At 46.4% G+C, this 19,995-nt stretch overlaps 3 protein-coding genes across 4 annotated transcripts; 2 read left to right on the top strand and 1 right to left on the bottom strand.

Moving 5' to 3' along the window:
- Positions 1–1,808: 1,808 nt before the first annotated feature.
- On the bottom strand, positions 1,809–10,388 carry LOC135831087 (uncharacterized). The gene is made up of 4 exons (XM_065343343.1): positions 10,042–10,388; positions 5,498–5,616; positions 4,727–4,814; positions 1,809–2,564 (listed from the first exon to the last, which is right to left on the bottom strand). Exons 1-4 carry the CDS (start codon positions 10,302–10,304, stop codon positions 2,183–2,185), a joined length of 852 nt encoding a protein of 283 aa, XP_065199415.1. The 5' UTR covers positions 10,305–10,388; the 3' UTR covers positions 1,809–2,182.
- A 272-nt stretch (positions 10,389–10,660) lies between these two features.
- LOC135831086 (protein transport protein Sec61 subunit beta-like) lies at positions 10,661–17,256 on the top strand. 2 transcript variants are annotated; one of them, XM_065343342.1, is made up of 4 exons: positions 10,661–10,831; positions 10,907–10,995; positions 13,257–13,358; positions 16,972–17,256. In XM_065343342.1, exons 1-4 carry the CDS (start codon positions 10,829–10,831, stop codon positions 17,054–17,056), a joined length of 279 nt encoding a protein of 92 aa, XP_065199414.1. In that variant the 5' UTR covers positions 10,661–10,828; the 3' UTR covers positions 17,057–17,256. The 2 variants fall into 2 exon arrangements, with proteins under 2 accessions (XP_065199414.1, XP_065199413.1); XM_065343341.1 differs by lacking the exon at positions 10,661–10,831 and having other exon boundaries at positions 10,898–10,995.
- Positions 17,257–17,350: 94 nt separating this feature from the next.
- Positions 17,351–19,701, top strand: LOC135831085 (vesicle transport through interaction with t-SNAREs homolog 1A-like). Its single transcript, XM_065343340.1, has one exon. It carries the CDS (start codon positions 18,307–18,309, stop codon positions 18,958–18,960), a length of 654 nt encoding a protein of 217 aa, XP_065199412.1. The 5' UTR covers positions 17,351–18,306; the 3' UTR covers positions 18,961–19,701.
- The last annotated feature ends 294 nt before the right edge of the window (positions 19,702–19,995 follow it).

Here is a 19,995-nt window from a genome sequence, read left to right as displayed (position 1 = left end):
AAGTATTCGTATCACGATGTTGGGATCGATCAGCTTTTTAAACTGCAGCTATTCACATGTGAGTGTTGTCCAACTGCAGCCCTGAGGTCTTTTCAAAGCAGATAAGAATAGTGGCAAGCTAGCCAATATTTGGACAGTTATCTATGCAAAGGATTTTGGTATTTCATTTTCATCAGTTCTTCATTACGGCACTGCCATTGCATACAAGTAGTGCTCTCCTTCTTACATTGCTGCGAGATCTATCGTATTATCTACTTCAAGTACACGCACTTCGAGTAAATTAGTTCAGGTTGCAACTGCCCTACAGTAAGATCGGGCGCCGAAGAACACCTCGCCGAAGAACACCCAGGCTGGAAAACCGGCAAAATTTAAGAACAGTCCTGGCTAGAATTATCAGATTTAAAGGGGAAGTTAAGGCAAAAATTAAAATTTCACCAGTTGTAGTCTTCGAGGTGCTGAGTCGAATGGTCTTGGTCCGAGGAAGCTGAGACGCTTCCTTCCTACTTGAATCCCAATCGAACTCGCGCACTTCCACCGAAACTGGGTGACTGCGCCCTACTAGATAGGGATTTGTATGCAAAATGTCACTAAAAGCGCCATTTCGTTCTTATAAAAGCACGGATGACCGCGATTGGCCCATATGTTGTAGTCTTTTGGACGCTGAGTCGACTGGTTTTGGTCCGAAAAGGCTGCGATGCAGCGTTCCTCCTTTATTCCCAATCGAACATGGTTGAAGAAGCGGTCACGTGCTCCTGGGTGCCCAAATCAGCTGGTCACCACGCCAGCAGGCGACAACTTTCACACCAAGGTTCAACTCGAGTTCAACTCGAGTGACAGGACTGCACCCAAAAAAGGTCAAACAGGCTAGTAAGTTGTACCCTGCAGGCACGGTGACCAGCTGACTGGTGTACGCAGCAGCACGTGACCACTTGTTCGACCATGTTCGATAAAGGAGGAACGCTGCTTCGCAGCCTTTTCGGACCAAAACCAGTCGACAGCGTCCAAAAGACTACAACATATGGGCCAATCGCGGTCATCCGTGCTTTTATAAGATCGAAATGGCGCTTTTAGTGACATTTGCATACAAATCCCCATCTAGTACGGCGCAGTCACCCAGTTTCGGTGGAAGTGCGCGAGTTCGATTGGGATTCAAGTAGGAAGGAAGCGTCTCAGCTTCCTCGGACCAAGACCATTCGACTCAGCACCCCGAAGACTACAACTGGTGAAATTTTAATTTTTGCCTTAACTTCCCCTTTAAGAACACTAGATCTACATTGTACGTAGATCTACATTGTACATGTATGGGAGGTGAGTACATGTCATGTACACGTGTAAACAGTAACTGCTACATGTACAGTCATTCCCATTTACGACACCCATTAGTTTAGAAGTACTACATTGCACTACATGTACATGTACGCACATGTACATGACAAACGTCATGACGTCACTCGACTCGCCGCGCGCGTGTGAATAAGAACGGTCTGGCTAGAATCAAAAATTTAAGAACTTTCCCAGGCTGCGCTCGAGCCCCTGCGTTCTTCGGCGCCCGATCTTACTGTATAGCATTTCCTACCTTATACTCTGACAGTTTCCTACCCACCCTTTCCTTCTCCTGTCAGTACTTGGGTTACAATACCTATTCTGTCAGTTGAAGTGTAACGCCCAACCGTCTGAGGCTTTTCTCTGTGTTTGCAGTCTGATATACTAATGCATGTACAAGTACATGTAAATAGTATCATGTACCTGCTAGCTGCACATGCAGGTACATGTACATGTACCTCAATGCTAACATTCGACGTGACATGTAATGTCATGTACAATGTACATGTACAATAGCCTAGTTTCACTGCACTTTGGAATTTGTTTTACACTACAAAAGCACAGTACTTGTTGCCGTACTGTATCTACTGCTTATTCTGAGCAAAATGAGGTGCTACTTGGCCATATACGTGTCAGTAGAAATGGATATAGGAGCAATTCTAGTTACAAGTAGGTTGCCATGGTAATAACGGTCTTTTCTATTTTGATGTTTTTCAAGATGTTCGGACACAATTCGGCAATCAAAACCTATGCCATCGTGTTCAGGAGGCAAAAACCATCCAGGAATGATCATAAAATCCATGTTAGCCAACATGCGTCAAGTAAAAGTGAGAAATTTCAAATGGGCCCTAGGGCTATTCTAACTTTCTGCGGTTTCGCGCGCCTCCTCTTCTGCTTTGGACCTCAAGATCATCAGTAGCTTCTTGTTCTTGCGCTCAAGCTTCTCCACTCGCCGGCGCTCGCGTAGCTCTTCACGAGGATTGGTTGGCGGTGCACGGTTCTCCGTGTCCAGCAAATCGATCGGCTTAAAGATGAGATCAAGATTGAGCTGTTCACCTTGCTCGAGTGGCAAATCGCTGATCTCGATCGGAGTGGACACGTCGTGGCGCACGGCTTGAGCCTCCAGTTCGTCCACCTGGAGTTTGGTCTTGTGCAGGCGCTGCTCGGTGGCCTCTATTGGCGACTGCATGCTCTCCGGGTCGGTTTTCCAGTTGAACTGGGTAGTGCATGTGCTAGCATCCCTGCAGTATTTCAATGCGTACGCACGCACGCACACACACACACACACACACACACACACACACACACACACACACACACACGCGCGTGTATTGTGACCTTGATAGCACCTTGCCTAATGGCCACGTGGGGAGAAATTTCAGCAGCAACGGAAAAAGTAATGCTTGTAGCGGGTAGTTCAACATCGCCCAAGTCTGATTCATGGTTGAATTACAGGGAAATGAGACATTCATTCAGCACATCAATGCAGGACTCTACCTGACCAGCTGGATAACTGGCCTTAGGTTGATAGGCCCGTCGCATATAGACTAAGGCATGCCTCTAGCTACTACATATACCGTAAAAGCCTGTGAATACGCCCACACCCAGTATAACGCCCACTACCCGTGTACACGTCCAGTTGCCACGTGTCAACACTCTTGTCCTTTTTTCTAGCCCACCTCCGTGTGAACGCCCATGGGCGAAAGTTCATGCCCAGTACACAGCGCAATGCATGCACATGCGCACAGCTCCATGTGCATGTACGGTACTGTAGTATAACTTAGTGTACAGTACATTGTGCTAAGCTTATACGTACCCGAAGTAGTACAGCCTGATGTGAAAATTAGTTTGATTTCATTTCTGTGAAATTGCGCCCGGGCCTACATTAGGGCCCAGGCCCTAATTGACGCCCATGTTTTTCGACCTTCACTGACGTTTCCGCCCAGGGCCTTATTCCGGGCTTTTACTTTATACATTGTAGTACAAAGAAGCAAGAGTGAATAAGCACCGGCGGTGTACAACTCTGCATATGGGGCCTCCGACAGCAAAAACTCATGTGACGTGTTCGAAGTACGTAATGCATTACGCACAGCGAAAGTCAGGGTGCGCACAGTGCGGATATTTGCCATGATCGTGCCAATGACTCGCATAAGCTGGATGGTTTTCTGTTAGGAAGTGCTAATTTTACCACTCCACTGCTTGCTAAAAAGTTGAAAAACGGGCTGGGAGCATACAACGGGAACACTACATCACGTGATGAGAGTTTTCACCACCAACGGACCCCATAGAACAGGTATCCAGAGCTGCACACTCTTGGGAGTTATTTCCCTCTTCAGTCTTGACAGTACAGTACATGACTATAATCAAGAGTATGTAGCTGTCACACCTCTGATCTATAGTATAGGGCTTTGAAGTGATGACGACCACACACACCTGAAAATCCTTGCCAACGAAAGGTCTGGGTACAAACAAATCTTAGCATCCTTTTGCTCTACTCTGCGCTGGAGAAAGGATGATGAAGTTAGCAGGCCAATGTGCCGAAAGGAGAAGGATACCCGGGTACTTGGTGTCACGTAGCTACTCTCATCTGTACACAGTACAGGCACTCTGTAAAATTTGAAACTCTCACTTCAAAACACTACTTGGTGGGGGGGGGGGGGCGCAATGGGTGTTTGTACCCAGTTGCTACGAAGTTGTCAACGACCTGACGTCACACTCCGCAGCCCTAAAGGGAAAGATGCACGGACACTGCCTTCGTAAAATCATGCAGCTACATGTACATCTGCGCACGGCGGAAAATCAAATGCCACGCTTTCCAACTGGCTTGGAACCAACTTGCACACGCAACTGAGTTCCTGAACACAACGTTTAGAGGTCACATCAGTACTGGAACGAAACAAGCAAAGTCGGGTGTTCTGGCATGAGAGATAATTGACTATAGTGCATGAGTCCAGGACGCGATGCACGCAAGTCAAGTAATGAAGGCAGCGCGCCGTGCACTGGCCCGTAACCACAGTCGCATACCTCTGGTTATGCACTCTTGATAGTGCAGTAAAACCTGTCAAGACGACCACTCGCATAAGGCGGCCACCTGTCCTGGAAGACCACTGAAACTAGGACCAAGGAATGCTGCATTGTATTTCCCGTCAATTGACCCTGGAAAAGGAGACCGGTAACAGAGACCACGTTTTGAAGGTCCCTTGAGCGGTCGTCTTAGACAGGTTTCACTGTACATGACACATGATTGTGTTGATTACAATACGCAGGCAGCTCAATACCTTGCACAGCTGTGCCGGTTGCCAACCACAATTACGCCTGTACAGTGTACATGTACCGGACAGTAGTTCCCAATGTACAACTAGTACATACCAGTGTTGTAGTCCATGTACAGAGTCAGACTTACCCATATTCGGCATACGCTGCACAGAGCTCGTCCATTATCTGATGCGGCACCTTGCCATTCGTGGCAATGTCAATGTGTTCACGTGTGGCTGTAGAAAGCAACATGCATGGATATGACGGATGAGTGAAACTAGACACACACACACACACACACACACACACACACACACACACACACACACATCACACGCTACATACTACATGTACAGTCCATTCAGATACAACAGTCCGGCTGGCTATGTAAAGCCTGATTTTGGCCGAACTAAGGAACAAACCGACGTTAAACTCAACTGTTTTAATAACAGTTTAGTTTGGACCTGCTTCTCCATACATTTTGGCCAGGTATACCTGTACTGATTACTGTAAAACCTGGCCAAATGTTGAACCACTTTTTCCTTTTCTCCCTCAAACGTTAGGGTGCCAGTTTCGGATGGACTGAAGTACATGCATCCTGTAGCTGCATACAGAGATGATACACTGCATCCACATCACACAACTGAGTCACAGCGTGCCACATCTGGGTCACTGTCGGAGAACACCAGAAGGCAGCACACACATTTTAAAATACAGCCAGAAATCAGGTATTCCACGACTGTATGTACATGTAACACTTTCAGTTCCACATTTTCAACATGCCTAAACACACACACAGTCGTTGATCATAGATGAGTGATACCCATCGGTACGGGACAATACATTTGACCCCAAAATTGGACAAGGTTAGCAACTGGTTAAAAAGTGAAACAACAACCTAGTAGAATAACACACTCACGGGATAGAGCTGGATCCAGATGCAAGCGGACTTGAGACTTAGAAGAATCCATATCTATATCGTACTTGAGTGTCGGATTGCGATAACGCAGACCGCAAAAATGCTCATAGAAAAAATACCTGAAAAAAAAAGAAGCAAAAACACAACACTGCTATTGACTACCGTAAAGTCTTGTATAAAAGCCGCAACTTGAATAGAAGCCGCCCTCGAATAGAAGCCACAATTTTGGACCCATCAAATCACACATAAGCCTGGTTTTAGTGTTGACATACATAGAAATACCTGTCTTGTATAGAAGCCTGTCTCATATAGAAGCCTGCAAAATTTCACCAAGAAAGTCATAGCAGCCGCGGCTTTTATACAAGACTTTACGGTATGTATTTTCCAACCGGGATGACCTACATGATTGTAGTGGTTATACGGCCACCTATGGTCTTTTACACTAGTGGAAGTGTCCAGAGGTGCAACCAACATTACGTAGAGGATAATACCCAAGCACATGTACAAGGGTGATACCCCCCCCCCCCCCCCCCCCCCGAATATCAATCCCGCCTGCGAAGCAGGAAAGGCTTGACATGAGGGTACAGTGTCACCCACGTATGCGGGTCAATATCCTAGTTATCCCCAGTACACAGATTTTATTTGAGTTTTATCCACTCCCTACATACTTCTATTTTCATTATTCTATTGGTTTGGAGAGACTCCCGTGATAGATATCCATTTACCTCTGGACAATCAGTTACCTCTGGACAATCGTAAATAAACAATACAATACAACAAAACAATAGCTACATATTCTTCCAGATCGACTGGGTCCTGAGTGCAGTAACGAAAAACAAGATGCTGCCCTTTGTTTTCGTCAGTCAAGGCTGTCATTTCAGTACGATGAAGACAAGTCAGTCATTGGACAAGAGAATACGCCACAGATGGCATGTCTTGTGTAGCAGTGATGTTGGGTATGATGGTGCATGTTCTTCAAAGTAGGTTACTTCACGTCGAGTCCCTGGAGATTGCGAAGCGGATAAACTATGGATATGCGCCGGTGCTACTTCCTCGTCGTTGGATGGCCGTGGAACTTTCAGCAGCTGGGAACCCTTGTAAGTTGTTGCACATATTCCGTTCGTAATTAAGTAAATTGGCACCAGTGAGTTATTTGCACTTTGTTGTATCACTATCGACCACTATGCAATCAGAGAAATGTTTACTTAATTAGGCATAAACACCATAATTATCATACTATACGTTCTGGGAAAACTCTTGACCTCCTTTGCCTTGTGTGTCGAAGTAATGGTTGCGCAGTTGATTTTATTCATAGCTTCATTAGGCATACTAGCACATGATCCATTTGTTCTGTATTCGTGGTAGCATCCACATTGTACAATGTACATGTACGTTGTTCTTGTGGTGATCGTACTGGACACAATGACAACATAATCACTGCAGGCTGCATCTTACATGCAGGTTTCTACACTATATCTACATCACACATGCATTGCTGAGCTCTTCTTTTACACGATATTCTGTACAAGAGTAAGAGGTTTAACCTCACGTTCACGCGTTCGTACTTCCGTTGCTGTTACGGTATCTCTCCTTAGCGAACTATGCTTTATGCCTAAGCGTTGAGTTGTATTGTGATTGAGGTTCGTTATTCGTTTGTGTGGAAGCTTGGGCTTTTTTTTATATTCTTCGGAAAACTGAATCGAGGTAAATATATGATGTCATACTAGACTAATGTGATATAAAGTAATCATGGTAATACCGAGGTGAATTGTAAGAGTCCACATAGCAGTAGCAAACCATCATGCATCATGCTTCAAGTCTGTGTTCGAAACTTCATAACAGTTTCTGCAACATTGCAAGGAGAGTCGACTAAAGCTTGACTGACTGATGAAGATGACTGGAGGGTTGCAGAGTGAGAGTGAGAGTTGTGATCTTCCTGGGCAGTCAAAAAGGAAGTGTGTTGCATCCTCGACGACGCCAGGGCAGAACACACAGTGAGGCGAGTCTGCAGCTCCAATGCGCTGGAAGTAGCCATTCAGAAGGCTACAGTGGCGGGTCATCAGCTGGTTCAGCATGCAGGATGCTTGCCTTGTCTGAAGGTCACCGAGCTTCTTTGTGTCTAGCAGTAGTGGCGTGTACCGTGTTGCCTTACGGACTGCGGTCTTACCGGCTTGTACTGGGAGACGGATCAGCCCATGGGGGGCCTTGGTACCAGCCGCAGCCAGGCGATCCACTTTATCGTTGAGGAACAGGCAACAGTGACTGCTAGCCCAGAAAAGGTGGACGCCGCTAACAAGCTGACTAATGCTTTTGATGGCCTCAAATACAGGTATGATATCTGGACTCATGCGGTGCGGAACACTGGCAACAGAATCAATCAACAATCGACTGTCCGTAATGAGGATGAGGTCTGGCAGCAAGGGTTGAGGGTCTCAACTTGGCGAAGGAAGATTGGAAGACAGTTGCCAGCAACAATGACACCAGGCTTATGTTTGAATCAGAATTCTCCGAGTCTGAAGTGAAACATGTCTTGCAATCTCTGGTTTGTACCATGTGCGGCGGATCACATGGTATGCCGCTGCAAGTGTTATGTCATCTCACAGACAAGGCCATCTCCGAACTTTGTCGAATTGTTAACCTGTCCTGGACCACTGGCTATTGTCCAAGAGCTTGGAAAACCAGCCTACTTGTCCCTGTACCTACGCCCAAACCAGGTGCATTCAGGCCTATCAGCCTAACAATGTCTTTGCTCGAGTTACTGACCGACTGGTGACAAGGTGCTTGACGCATTTCCTGGAGCAAAATTTGAATTCATTCCTGGCGAGCAGGCTGGCTTCCGTAGAGCAATGAGCACAGAAATGCAATGCTACTCTCTTGTCGGGTGGATTGCCCAGAAGCAACACGCAGGTCACCATGTAAACTGCGTTTTCCTAGACGCATCAGCAGCGTATGACAATGTTCATCACGGCATCTTGATGGCTAGGCTCGGATCTCTAGACCCACCAGCTCGATCAACTCCGTGGATCATTCTTTCATCCGTGGACGAAACCGCCTTCAGCAGCAGGACGGACTCAGTCTTCCAGTTGCAAGAACAAACGCTGGCAAGTCGAGGAACGCCTTCAACGCTACAGGTAAATGGAACAGATTACCTGGAGACGTCCGCTACAGCACAACGCTGGAGACCTTCAAAGCTGCAGCAGTACCCTACGCAATTGCTCGTTGACTACATGCAACAGTAGCAAATGCCATGTTTGACAATGGATCCGATTTCCAGCTGACTATCATTTCCAGTGCATACACACTTTTTTCTTTCCTTTTTTTCTCTCTCTCTCTCTCTCTTTTTTTTCTTCCCTCTTAAGATCTTCGCTACCTTGTCATTGGGAAGAAATTCCCGTTTGGATTTTGCGAAGTAAAACAAAGTTCAAAAAAAATCGTAGACATGAAGTGGGGTACAACAGTCAGCAACTAGAGAACAGTACATCACGGCGTGCCAAAAGGGCATCAATTTCGCCCCATGCTGTGGTCGGTGTACAATGCTTTGATTTTTGACAATCTGTCTCTTCCAAGTCTATCACATCAGGTGGACGTCATGCCGTTCATGTATGCAGATGACATCGCCCTCGCTGTGTCAAGCAAAAATGTGTCGGCTATGCAATCCACTATGCAAGAATTTCTGGACCACGTTCCTGACTTCTGTCGTCGGAGCTGCATTACACCTAACTCGTCAAAATCAGTGCAAGTTGTTATTTCAACATCTTCTCGAGTTCAAGACTTGTCTCTGCAGCAGTTCCTCAACAGCGCTGCCATAGTGATGGTAACATCATTTCCCTCCAAACCGTTTCCTGGGGATTGTTGTGAATGCCACCATGAACTTTCTGAGCAATGTTTAGCTGCTCGCCAACATACCCAACAGCGTCCGCGAATCATCCAGGTCATGACTGGCTGCGAGTGGGGCTTGGACCAACAATCAACGATGCGCTTCATCAACCAGTATGTCCTATCATCTGGGTTATATGGTACGGCTGCATATTATGGCCTCACAACGAACAGTGGAAAACAACTGTTGGAGACAGCCTACAACCAGTGCCTGCGTGTCGCTACACGATGTGTGCCTTCTACACCACTGACCAAGCTCTACGAGGTTGCAGGTGCCCTGTCCTTGTGAACAAAGATCACACGCCAGGCTGCGAGTCTGGCTAATATTTCTCATCGTCACAACACTCCAACCCCTGCTCGCACCGTGCTCTCCAATCAGGGCCCCCAGCGCATACGCCATAACAAGACCACTTGGCAACAGTTAGCCCAGGAAACTGTACCTACTCAGCAGTTACTCCCGATGCTCACTATGGGAACCGGATCGATGCATGCCAAAGGAGCACTGGGATACACGATGTCCTATCTAGGATATCTCCAAGACTAGTGACCAAGATGAATCCCACGGAAATCACCTCATGTATGTGCAGTTCGTGTATCTACCAGTACATGTACATGTATACTAATCAAGTACATGCATTGAGTATTTATTAGGTACACATAAAACTAACCTTGCAGAGCTGCTGGTGACGCCATTGCCAATCATGAGACTAATGCCAGTTACTTCAGGCTTCAGTTTCGCCGTGCACCTTTCCAGTGTTTCCATGTGAGTGGGGATCCGAGCGGCATGGGGCAGGATGTGCTTTCTGAGATCAAGCTGCTTTTCCGCTGTCCAATCTGCACCCAAGTCACGTACGACAGGCTTGCTTGTGAGAGCTTGCTCCATTCTTTCCACACTGTTCTTCAGATGGGTTAAAAGCCCACGGCTCGCCATGTCTGCGTCTTCTCACCCCCTACAATATACAACAATGTGGTTCACATTCTCATTGAAATATTAATGGAAAAATTAATAGGATTTCTTGAATTCTCTCATAGTCATACAACATGTAGATCATGAGCTAGATCGATCGAGCGAGAGTTTGAACGAAAAAATAATATTGAAAATGCATCAAATCGATAATTACAAAAAAAAACTTGCCCACGGCCGCGCACGTGCACGCCACCGCGCCGTTCGCATGGTAATCAATTTCTTACGTCATATAAAATGGCGTCAACTCACTTATCGACAAAAGCGACGTGTCAGGGATCGATCGGCAAAATCATGTGGTGCAGCGGTGGAATCAGGCTCACAGACATACAGTGCAGTAGGTCTTCTGGTCTTTGTTGAGAGAGAAAGAGGACGAGAGAGAGATTGATTTCTCAGCTTGAAATTGATTTTAGAACAGCTTACTCGAAGGATAATATTTGACTTCATCTTAGTGTAGTAAGCGGATAAGCAGACCAAAGGAGACAATAATCATGGTAAGTATGCCACACTAGTTCGGTTTACCAAATGAACAGGGACTGAAATGTTCATATCAATGTTGTATGGAACAGCCTGCTCCTTCCTCAGCAACCTCAGTGGGCTCTGGTGGCCGTGCTCCATCCAGCGGAGCTTCACCCAGATCAGCAGGCACAGTTAGGCGGTAAGATCGTGGTTTCTTGTGAATTTTTTAAGCATACCCAGTTCACTTTGAGAACGATACTTGCACGTTCAGGACTTTCTGGACTCTGTCAATTGATAGCGGTACATTTAGTCAGATTAGGACTTTGCTATTGATGCGTTAGTATACTATGAACCGTATCCGATCGTACTAACTTGGCTAGTGTGAACTGTACGATTGAGCCGATGACTTTGTGTAAGCGACACACTCATCATACATTATAGTTAAACAAAATAGTTACGAACAATGGACAGGATGCAATTAATTGTTTTTGGTATGCAGCATTACTTTAACCTAACTTGAGGAAAACGTTTTTGTTCCATGGGCCTTTGTCGTAGTGTAAATATGTGAGAGATCTGTCTGAAGACTTAGCAACTTACTTCACGCCTGCACCTGACTCTTGCGCTATGATACGCGTCGCCCATCAGGGGCGTAGCACCCGCTACGACTGGTACGACCATGGCCGTACCACTTTTCGAAAAGTGTGGTCCGTCCGGAACGTGCAAAACCGTAATAAAAAAATCAGGATCCATCCAGATGCATATGCGCACATATGTGATATGACCTTTTTCTAGACTCGTAGATCTGTTATGCATCTGCAGTCGTACTGAGTACTGACACAGTACTTGACTGCACAGTCAGCGTGCCAGAAGTTCCCAGAACGCAGGATTTTGTGTCTTTTTTACAAAAAAAATCCGCGGACCCCCCTCCCAACAGGGCCTTCGGCCGCGCCGACCTTCGGTCGTACCACTTCCAAAACCCCTCCTACGCCCCTGCCCATGATACCCCTCAGAATTTCCCGCCTTGCTCCCCCTTATGTTCTGGCTGCCCGTTTTGGATCCATCAGTTGCCTGATGATCGTAGTAACACGTGAAACTCAGAGTTGTAACAAAGCTTCCAATCTCTCTCTTGTGTACGTGAGAGATCTCAATTCTTGTGTTAACTTTTGACAGAAGTGGCAAGTAAATCAGGCTGTAGTGTGAGATCTATGTAGCTGTGCTGCATAGACTACTGCAAGTATGTGGTTGCAGTGTACCAGGAAGAAGCATGTGTGTGTGTGGGCGGGGGGGGGGGGGGGGGGGGGGGCTATTGCTGTGTGCACCTCTGTCATTAGAGAGGTTCCGCACTATGTAATTACGTTAAAAAACCGTAGTCGATCTACGGAAGTCTTTACGTATGCTGCATTCTGATCCGTGTTCCGCCACACGGAGTTTTCGAACCAACTAGCTGCCCATGGCAACTCTGGACGCGAAATTTTGCGATCCACAGAGAGAGTCATAACTTCATCCCCCAATCCACTTACGGAGCACCTCTGTTAGTGGACCCCCACATACCTACTATACGTAGACAACTTTCCGTAAGTGGAGTGCAAACTCGCGAATTCACGGGTTTTCCCCGGTCACGTATGTAATGTTGCTTACCTTTACGTAGTGCGGAACCTCTCTAATGTCTAGTTTTTAGTGGTGAAACGAATATTCGAACATTCGTTCGGTTTGTCACATTCGAATATTCTTTAAGTCACATTCGAGTATTCGTTACGTCACTTCGAATGCAGTGCATGTATATACAAGCACGCCGAACACAGTGCAGTGTGTACAGCCTGCCTGTGACTTTGTACTGCATGTTTGCACATGTATGTGCATACTGGACTGCCAATGGTGCACATAACATGTATGAACTTCGAAGTAGTCTTATGTGGCACTACCGTTTGTCATACCTAATAGTAATGATAATATCCATCAAATGACTGAGAGGAGGGCATGTGATGGCATCTCTGTTACCAAAAGAAATTAAAGAATATTTGTACGTTCGTTCGATAAGCCAAAGAATATTCGGTTACTAGGTTTTGACATTCGTTTCACCACTACTAGTTTTAATGCTGCTTGATGGCTCACAAGTCGAGAGTTGTATGAGAAGATCCTACTGTGTTTGTAAGTCTTCGCAGACAACAGTTCCACTGAACTGCCAGTACATGAACATATCCAGCCCTCTCTTCTTCAGTAGCACCCTTATTGAGTTGGCCTTTGGCCCCTGGATTGAACTTGATAACATCATAGTACTGGTAACACGGATGTACAAACTTTACTTTACAGTATAACACTGCAACAAATTGCCAACAACACGCACTAGCTGCTCCTAGTCCTTCTAGACTCGAGAAAGGTGTTAGATGGAGTCATCTATGTTACTTATTACCAAGAGTCCATAATGGACTCTTGTTATTACCTTAATGTTTGTTTATTCAGGAGAACCACAGCGAGCTCCAGCGGCTCTTCACCTCGCGCACCCCAGCAGAACTCCGCTGGCATGTGGCGATTCTACACAGAAGATTCTCCCGGCATAAAAATGTAAGTTAGTAGAGCTCCCCGTTTCTACTACAGTTGCACTCACTGAAATCCGACCCAATGTGCAAAGCTGGCACCCTCAACTTGCACGGCCCTTGACGCCCTGGTAGTGGAATGAATGCGGCTGGACGTACACATGTACATCCACAATGATGAAATCGGAACTGGTCCAGGGCGCCAGCTTTGCACTTCGGGTCGGATTTCAGTGAGCACAACTGTAGTATAGTCTACCATGACTGTGTAGACTTCTTGCCTTGCTTTTTTTCCACTGAAAGAAGACCATTGGTCTTCGATATACCGGTGCATAGTATCTCTTTGGGGGTTGCCGTTCATCTACTGTAGCGGACATGGAAATCCAGTCGATTGACCGGGGCCGACGCCCTCAGCGCGTACAGAACGCTGCGTACAGTGCACTTGTTGATCCGATGCGACCAGCGCGCTGCAGCCCATGAATGTATGTGTGTACCGCTTATCCACGGCTGCAAGGTCAGCGCCCTGGGGCCGCTAGACGTGCGACCGGATTTCCATGTCCACGACAGTACTTAGGGTGCAGGATGCTCATCAGTACTTCGTCTGTAAACAAAATTTTCATGATGGATTTTCGAGAAGCTGCTTTACGCATATAACGTTACCGCCATGGAAAGAGTCGCGATTACTTCCACTGCCATCACAGACATACCATGAAAGAGATAAGATGCAAGGAAAGCGATTTTTCACAACAAACCGAGCGGAATCGATGGTTGCGCTGTGGCGACATAGCTGATGACAGGCATGACGAACGAAACAGAAATACCACTTCTCCGAGGACATGAGGCGCTGCTTGGCCTCTCTTGCTCTCAGTTTGAGAGCGATGGAAAGAAGCAGCGAGACCAGACAATGAGCGAGTGAACACACGGCTGTTCCGATCGCGCCACAAAATGAAAAGATTCCAATTTTTCTATGTCAACCTGTGCAATAAGAAGAACCAGTTCTTGTTCAACCTGCGCAAATAAAAGAATGAACACACAGACTTGAACGTTGACGACCCTGCATTCTTTAGAAATCTGCAGTCCGATGTGAGCCTCGTGGCTCAGGAAAGTCGATGGGAATTGCTAGCCGCTGCGGTTGGCTCACCTGCCAGTAGATGCTTTTTAATTGAAGGTAGTAGCTTCTGCTTCCACCATTCTTCAAAGTGCTTCGCGTTCATTTCATCATGATAATCACGAGATTTGGTGTTTCCCACAAACACCAACTCACACCCTGGTAGAAAACCACCTTTCCAACCAGCGTACGGGATTATCAGACGCTTGCCCTTCCCAGAAGGAGCTTCATGGGGTTGCTTGTCACCTGGTGCACCTTTTAGACACCTACAGTAATTTGAAATTGTACACCACACAATGTTCTCTCAGTAGCATTTTAATACGTGTAGTAACTTCAAGGCCACCATTTCCTAGAAACAGTATGATTGGTATTGATCCAGGTCCGTCCAGGTAAACAATTGGTCTGCCTCCCCGACGAATTTCCCTGATGCGACACAGAAAGTGACGACGCCAAGCAACAATATCAGTCCGCTCCATCATTAACTGGGTGTTCCCCTTTGTCTGCACATAGTGAAAGCCAATCGACTTCAGACCTCTCCAGAATGTTGTCCATGACATTTTTGGAAAGTTGTCGGCTTCTTCCTTGCACAGAGCAACAACTTTGTCCACAGTGGGGTGATCTCGCTTGGAGTAAAAACCCATGGACTTTCCCCCGGATGACGCTCCTCGTGTACTAGCCCACAACGACTTTAGACGACCACGAGTTTTATCTTGCTTCTTACCAGATACGTGGCGACGAAGATTGTGGGCAGTCGACGTTGCAATCTTGCCCACCATGGCTGTTCGGACGGCCAGCGACTTTGCAGCACCACGATCACGACGACCACCTGACTGAAAGAAGGCGTAGACATTGCAAACTATCGACTCTCTCCCTCTCCAAGACGAGGCATGGCAGAAGATAATCGAACAATCACAATGTGTATCTAATAAATGAAACGGGAGAAAGTGCACAAAGTGGCTTGCTCGTTCTATGCAAACTCCCGTGGCGCGGATTTTCGTACTTGCCGCGCAATATTTCTTCGATCTCAGAGCGAGTTTTTCTGGCGGCTCCTGCTGTAGAACCGTAAACTCGGCGCACTCTCCCCGGGGTTGCTTTTCTTTTTGAAACGCTCTGTAAGTTTTATAGCTTTTCAAGTTATTGTCTCGCAGGGAACTTTTACGTATTTGAAGTTGAGATAGCTGTGCCTGTACTCCTCCTTTCGCGGAATACTGGAAAGCGATGGAAACTAAGGAATCATAAAATATATTTTACGTCTCTGTGGTGGAACGAGTATTACGCCACTTGAAGGCCAACAGCGACAACATTACCAAAGTTCAGCAGAGTGTAGTCAAAGAAGCCAAGGAAAGGCTGACAAAGCTGAAAATGGACTCGAGAGAGAGAGATAGCTACTCAAATGCAGCAGACGACGACAGCAGCTCGGAATAAAGCTGAGTCGAGCTAAAGCAACACAGAACAAACTCTCTGCTCATGCCGCCAACAGTTCCTCTTGTATAGATACTTTACATAAGCTGAGCTGCCTTCGTCGAGTGATTTCCAGTCCATCAAACTGTTCTTGACCTGTTCCAAGCGTTTTCATGTCCATCAAAATCCTATCCATCGCGAAGTTTTTGTTTACAGAGGAAGTACTTGGTCCGCGTCAGCGATATTGTCGCTTATCTTTCAGCTTTGTTTATTATGTCGCCATTGCTCACTTGGCAGCCCATTTCATCCCAATTTTGGTTAGTATGTTAGTTTACTAGTACCTGAAAGGTCTAGCTAGATTTCGAGTGGATTTCGAGAGCGACGGGTGGGTGATTTTGATTGATACAGCGCCGCATCAAAATAGATGATCTTGTTACGCTGTGCAGGCAAGAGCAGTGCAAGCCACAAGAAAGTAATCGGCTACTCGGAATCAGCTCCATTTTGCTGAACGGCCGAGATCGCTCACCTCGGGGATCGCTCGTCAAGCTGAGATCGCAGCTCCCTTACCCCCATCTCAACACCCGGAGTATCCAGCGCGACAAGGAGATTTGCAAGTACTGTACGCGTCGTCGTTCAAAATAAAATATTGCAACTTGAAGACCGGCGTCTGATTAGAACCACACAGGATGTCGTGCTGCCCAAGCAGAATCCTATAGAGAAGGCGACCGTCACGATCGACTTCTCTTTAGAAAATAGCCAGGCAGCGGAGAGGAAGAGAGATGAGCTTGCAAAAGCAAGAGAGACGATCCCAAGCAAAAATATTTGTCACCAGGGCCAAGAGCAGCGACGAGGAGGACCTAAAAAAGTATGAACCCTTCCTTGGACAATAAATTCCTCATAGCTAGTTGTCATTCTATACCTTACCTTCCATCGTACCAAGTTTTATCACTTCAAGTTCGCACGTTGATGTCCAAAGTCAAAGTTCAAATTGTCGAAAGATAAGCGACAATATAGCTGACGCGGACCAAGTAGCTTATACGACTTTATTGGAGCAGAGTGCGGTTACGTTCTGTTGTTGTGCTCGATGATAGGTCATGTGTTTTGTTTCCTCCTTTTTGTGGTGTTCCTGCTACAGTGGCCCAGTTCCCGTCCTGGTCATGAGCCTTCTCTTCATCGCATCCGTCTTCCTGCTCCATATCTGGGGCAAATACAGCCGATAGATAGTAATTTTCTCTAGGAATCAAACTTCATACCCTCCTCATGTCCATGTAAATACCAACCCGTGGCCTTCTTCTGTAAAGCGGTTGCTGTTTTTTTGTTTTGTTTTTTTATTTTATATTATTGCTGTTAGATATCTCATCATTTCTTCATTCATACCTACTTTATTTCAAGGATTCTCGAAAAGTAAATGGATACTTTATCAGGGGAGTTTCTTGAAAGGATGGACGGGATGAAGGGAAGTGAAAGAAGCCTCTCAGCCGGGTCATTACATACCAAGAGTACATACCCCCCCCCCCCCCCCCCCCCCCCAGATCAGAGTGTGCAATGCCTGATCCAGCTCTGCATAGGGTCTTGGTCGAGCGTAATCGGATCTTCTGATGTCATGCGTACACTCCATACCAGCTCGAGGCAGGGCACCATTGTTTTTGATCCGAGAGTACCTGCGGCAGATGTGTACGGTATTATGACGCAAAGATCCAATTATGCTCGACCAAGACCCTATGCAGAGCTGGATCAGGCGTTGCACACTCTGGGCCGGGGGGTTATGTACTCTTGGTCATACATGTAGTTGTAGTATGATGTAAATGTACGAGTACCGATCAGGCGTCAAACGTCGAGACTTTTGATGGTATTTGACGAGTCGCTGGTACCAAGAATACTCTTGCTGGTACTGATGCAATTTTAAAATTTACTGTGACATTGGAAGCTCGAAGAACCAGGCGCAGAGCCAGGGTGGACGGTGACCATGGGGACTACGAGTGCGAGTACCAATCAACTACTGGGAGGAATTCGCGGGATTATTTGCAGAAAATTGCGGATTTGGGCCAAATCACGAAATTTGTTGCATCTGTAGAATCGCCATTAGTCTGTAGATCTACAGGGAGTTGTCAAATATGGTAAAAGTGGAGAAAACCGCGGGTTTGGGCCAAAATCTCGAAATTATTTGTCTACCAATCAGTATACTGTTTGTCACCAGGCCAGGCAGGGAGTAGTAAAATACCGGTATTTTACTATTCCCTGGAGTGGAGGTTGTACACTCTACTGTCTCTAGTCTAGATCTAGCTCTACGCAGATCTGCATTCTGCAGACCGCAGTTGAACAGTTTCCTCAACTTTCGTTTGTACGGTGGTTGCATTTCTGTTGAAGCTTGAATTGTTGTCCTCTCAGATATCTTGTTTCACATTTGAGTTTCGGACAGTGTTTCACATTTGAGTTTCGGAAAGTGCTGGCCACTTGTGAAAGTGGACCAATGTCGCTGTTACGGGATTACGAGCAGCAGTTCGGTGTTCTCACCGCCGATGCCGTCACTAAAATAAACAACATCCCAAACCTTTCTGGGAAACAGAGGAAGAATGCCATCACCGATGTTGAAAGGATCTTTGAGGAGGGAAATGATCTGCTTGAGCAGCTGGACCTTGAAGCCAGGGAAGTGCCGTCCTCAGAACGACAAGCAGCCAGTGCTAGGGTTCGCGGTTATCATGAGGAAATGACGCGACTCCAGAAGGACCTGAGGCGTGCCCAGGTAGCAGCAGTGGACATGAGGCAGGGTCGAGAAGAGCTACTGGGAAACGAAGATATGCAGTCCTCTGAAGATCAACGCACTAGGCTTCTAGAGAACACAGAGCGCCTGCAGAAAACCAGCAATCGTTTGGACGAGGGCTATCGAATGGCACTGGAGAGCGAGGAGCTGGGTCGTGACATTATGGACAACTTGCATAGGGACAGGGAAACCATCACAAGGGCTAGGGACAGGCTACGCGGTGTGGACCAAGACTTGGGACGTAGCAACCGTACGCTCAACGGAATGATTCGACGAGTTTATCAGAACCGTGTCATAGTAGCCTTCGTCTGCGTGCTGATGGTCGGGGTGATTGTCATGGGAATCTACTTTGCCGTCAAGTAAGTTGAGAATGCCGCCCTGCCCCCCCCCCCCCCCCTCCCCCTTACCCCTGCTCCCCTGCATACAGACACGCACATGCGTGTACGTGCACGCATGAACATGCATTTTAATTTTTTACTCATTTATTTTATACCTTTATGTATCGATTGACCTTCATAAAAAAAATACCCATGCTAACTAGTGACCACGCCATCCACTGTATCAAATTCAAATAAATTGGCTTTGATTCAATAAATACTCCAAAGCCAATAAAACGCTGTTTATAAAATACTCCTTTTTAGGGAAAATGGAGGTCAATATATGCATCATAAATGTAGTAGCCTCAGGATTTACAGCAATTACAAACCAGTTATAAAAACCTCGGCACTGCCTCGCTTTTTATACAAGGATGTAATTGCAATAAATCCTTAGACTCTGCATTTATTGCATACGCAGTCTGCACTTCATGGCATATAATGAACTACAGGGCATGCACGAGCACTACCTATATCTGAAAACAGGTACTAGTAGCTCGCAATGCGTAACGATCGTACCGATTTATAGCAATTTTCCATTGACAAATTCACGAAATTCTGCTTCTTCTTTCCAGCTCTATATCTGCCTGACACTTGACAGGCTCAATTGACCTGTTGTTATCTTGTTCTCTTTCTGCCATGCATGCCAGCATCTGCACCGACAATAGCTGTAGTGTGTGGGTTCACTCTGTCTCATTTGGCTTTTTGACTCGTACATGTCTGGGTATCGGGGAGCAATGTCCACTGCTGTTTACAAGTGAAGTGCTACCGCACGTACGGGCATGCGACTGGATTCATAGATTTCATAGATGGCCAAGCCAAATGGATATGTTGAAAAATCATCTTTTCTGATGAAAATCTCGAGTAGCAAACAAACAAAGTCACTGCTGAAGTTCATTCTGCTATGCTGCAGCACATCACTGTGGCGTTCAGCATCCAATGTAGACATTGCTGGTACATGTACTTTGCCCACACGTCCTCGTGTCTTGTCAACCCCATTGCAAGTACATGTTCTTATTGTTTG

This window comes from Sycon ciliatum, chromosome 1 (assembly GCF_964019385.1).
Source record: "Sycon ciliatum chromosome 1, ocSycCili1.1, whole genome shotgun sequence".
Lineage (NCBI taxonomy): Eukaryota > Metazoa > Porifera > Calcarea > Leucosolenida > Sycettidae > Sycon > Sycon ciliatum.
Note: the sequence above shows the minus strand (reverse complement) of the source record. Positions and strands in the feature narration are given on the sequence as shown.

Coding starts and splice junctions, on each gene's coding strand:
- LOC135831087 (XM_065343343.1), bottom strand. CDS start 10,304: ATGGCGAGCCGTGGGCTTTTAACCCATCTGAAGAACAGTGTGGAAAGA. Junction 4,815..5,497: donor TCTGGATCCAGCTCTATCCC/GTGAGTGTGTTA, acceptor TGCTTTCTACAG/CCACACGTGAACACATTGAC. Junction 2,565..4,726: donor GCAGCGTATGCCGAATATGG/GTAAGTCTGACT, acceptor GAAATACTGCAG/GGATGCTAGCACATGCACTA.
- LOC135831086 (XM_065343341.1), top strand. CDS start 10,898: ATGGAACAGCCTGCTCCTTCCTCAGCAACCTCAGTGGGCTCTGGTGGC. Junction 10,996..13,256: donor TCAGCAGGCACAGTTAGGCG/GTAAGATCGTGG, acceptor TTGTTTATTCAG/GAGAACCACAGCGAGCTCCA. Junction 13,359..16,971: donor GATTCTCCCGGCATAAAAAT/GTAAGTTAGTAG, acceptor TTCCTGCTACAG/TGGCCCAGTTCCCGTCCTGG.
- LOC135831085 (XM_065343340.1), top strand. CDS start 18,307: ATGTCGCTGTTACGGGATTACGAGCAGCAGTTCGGTGTTCTCACCGCC.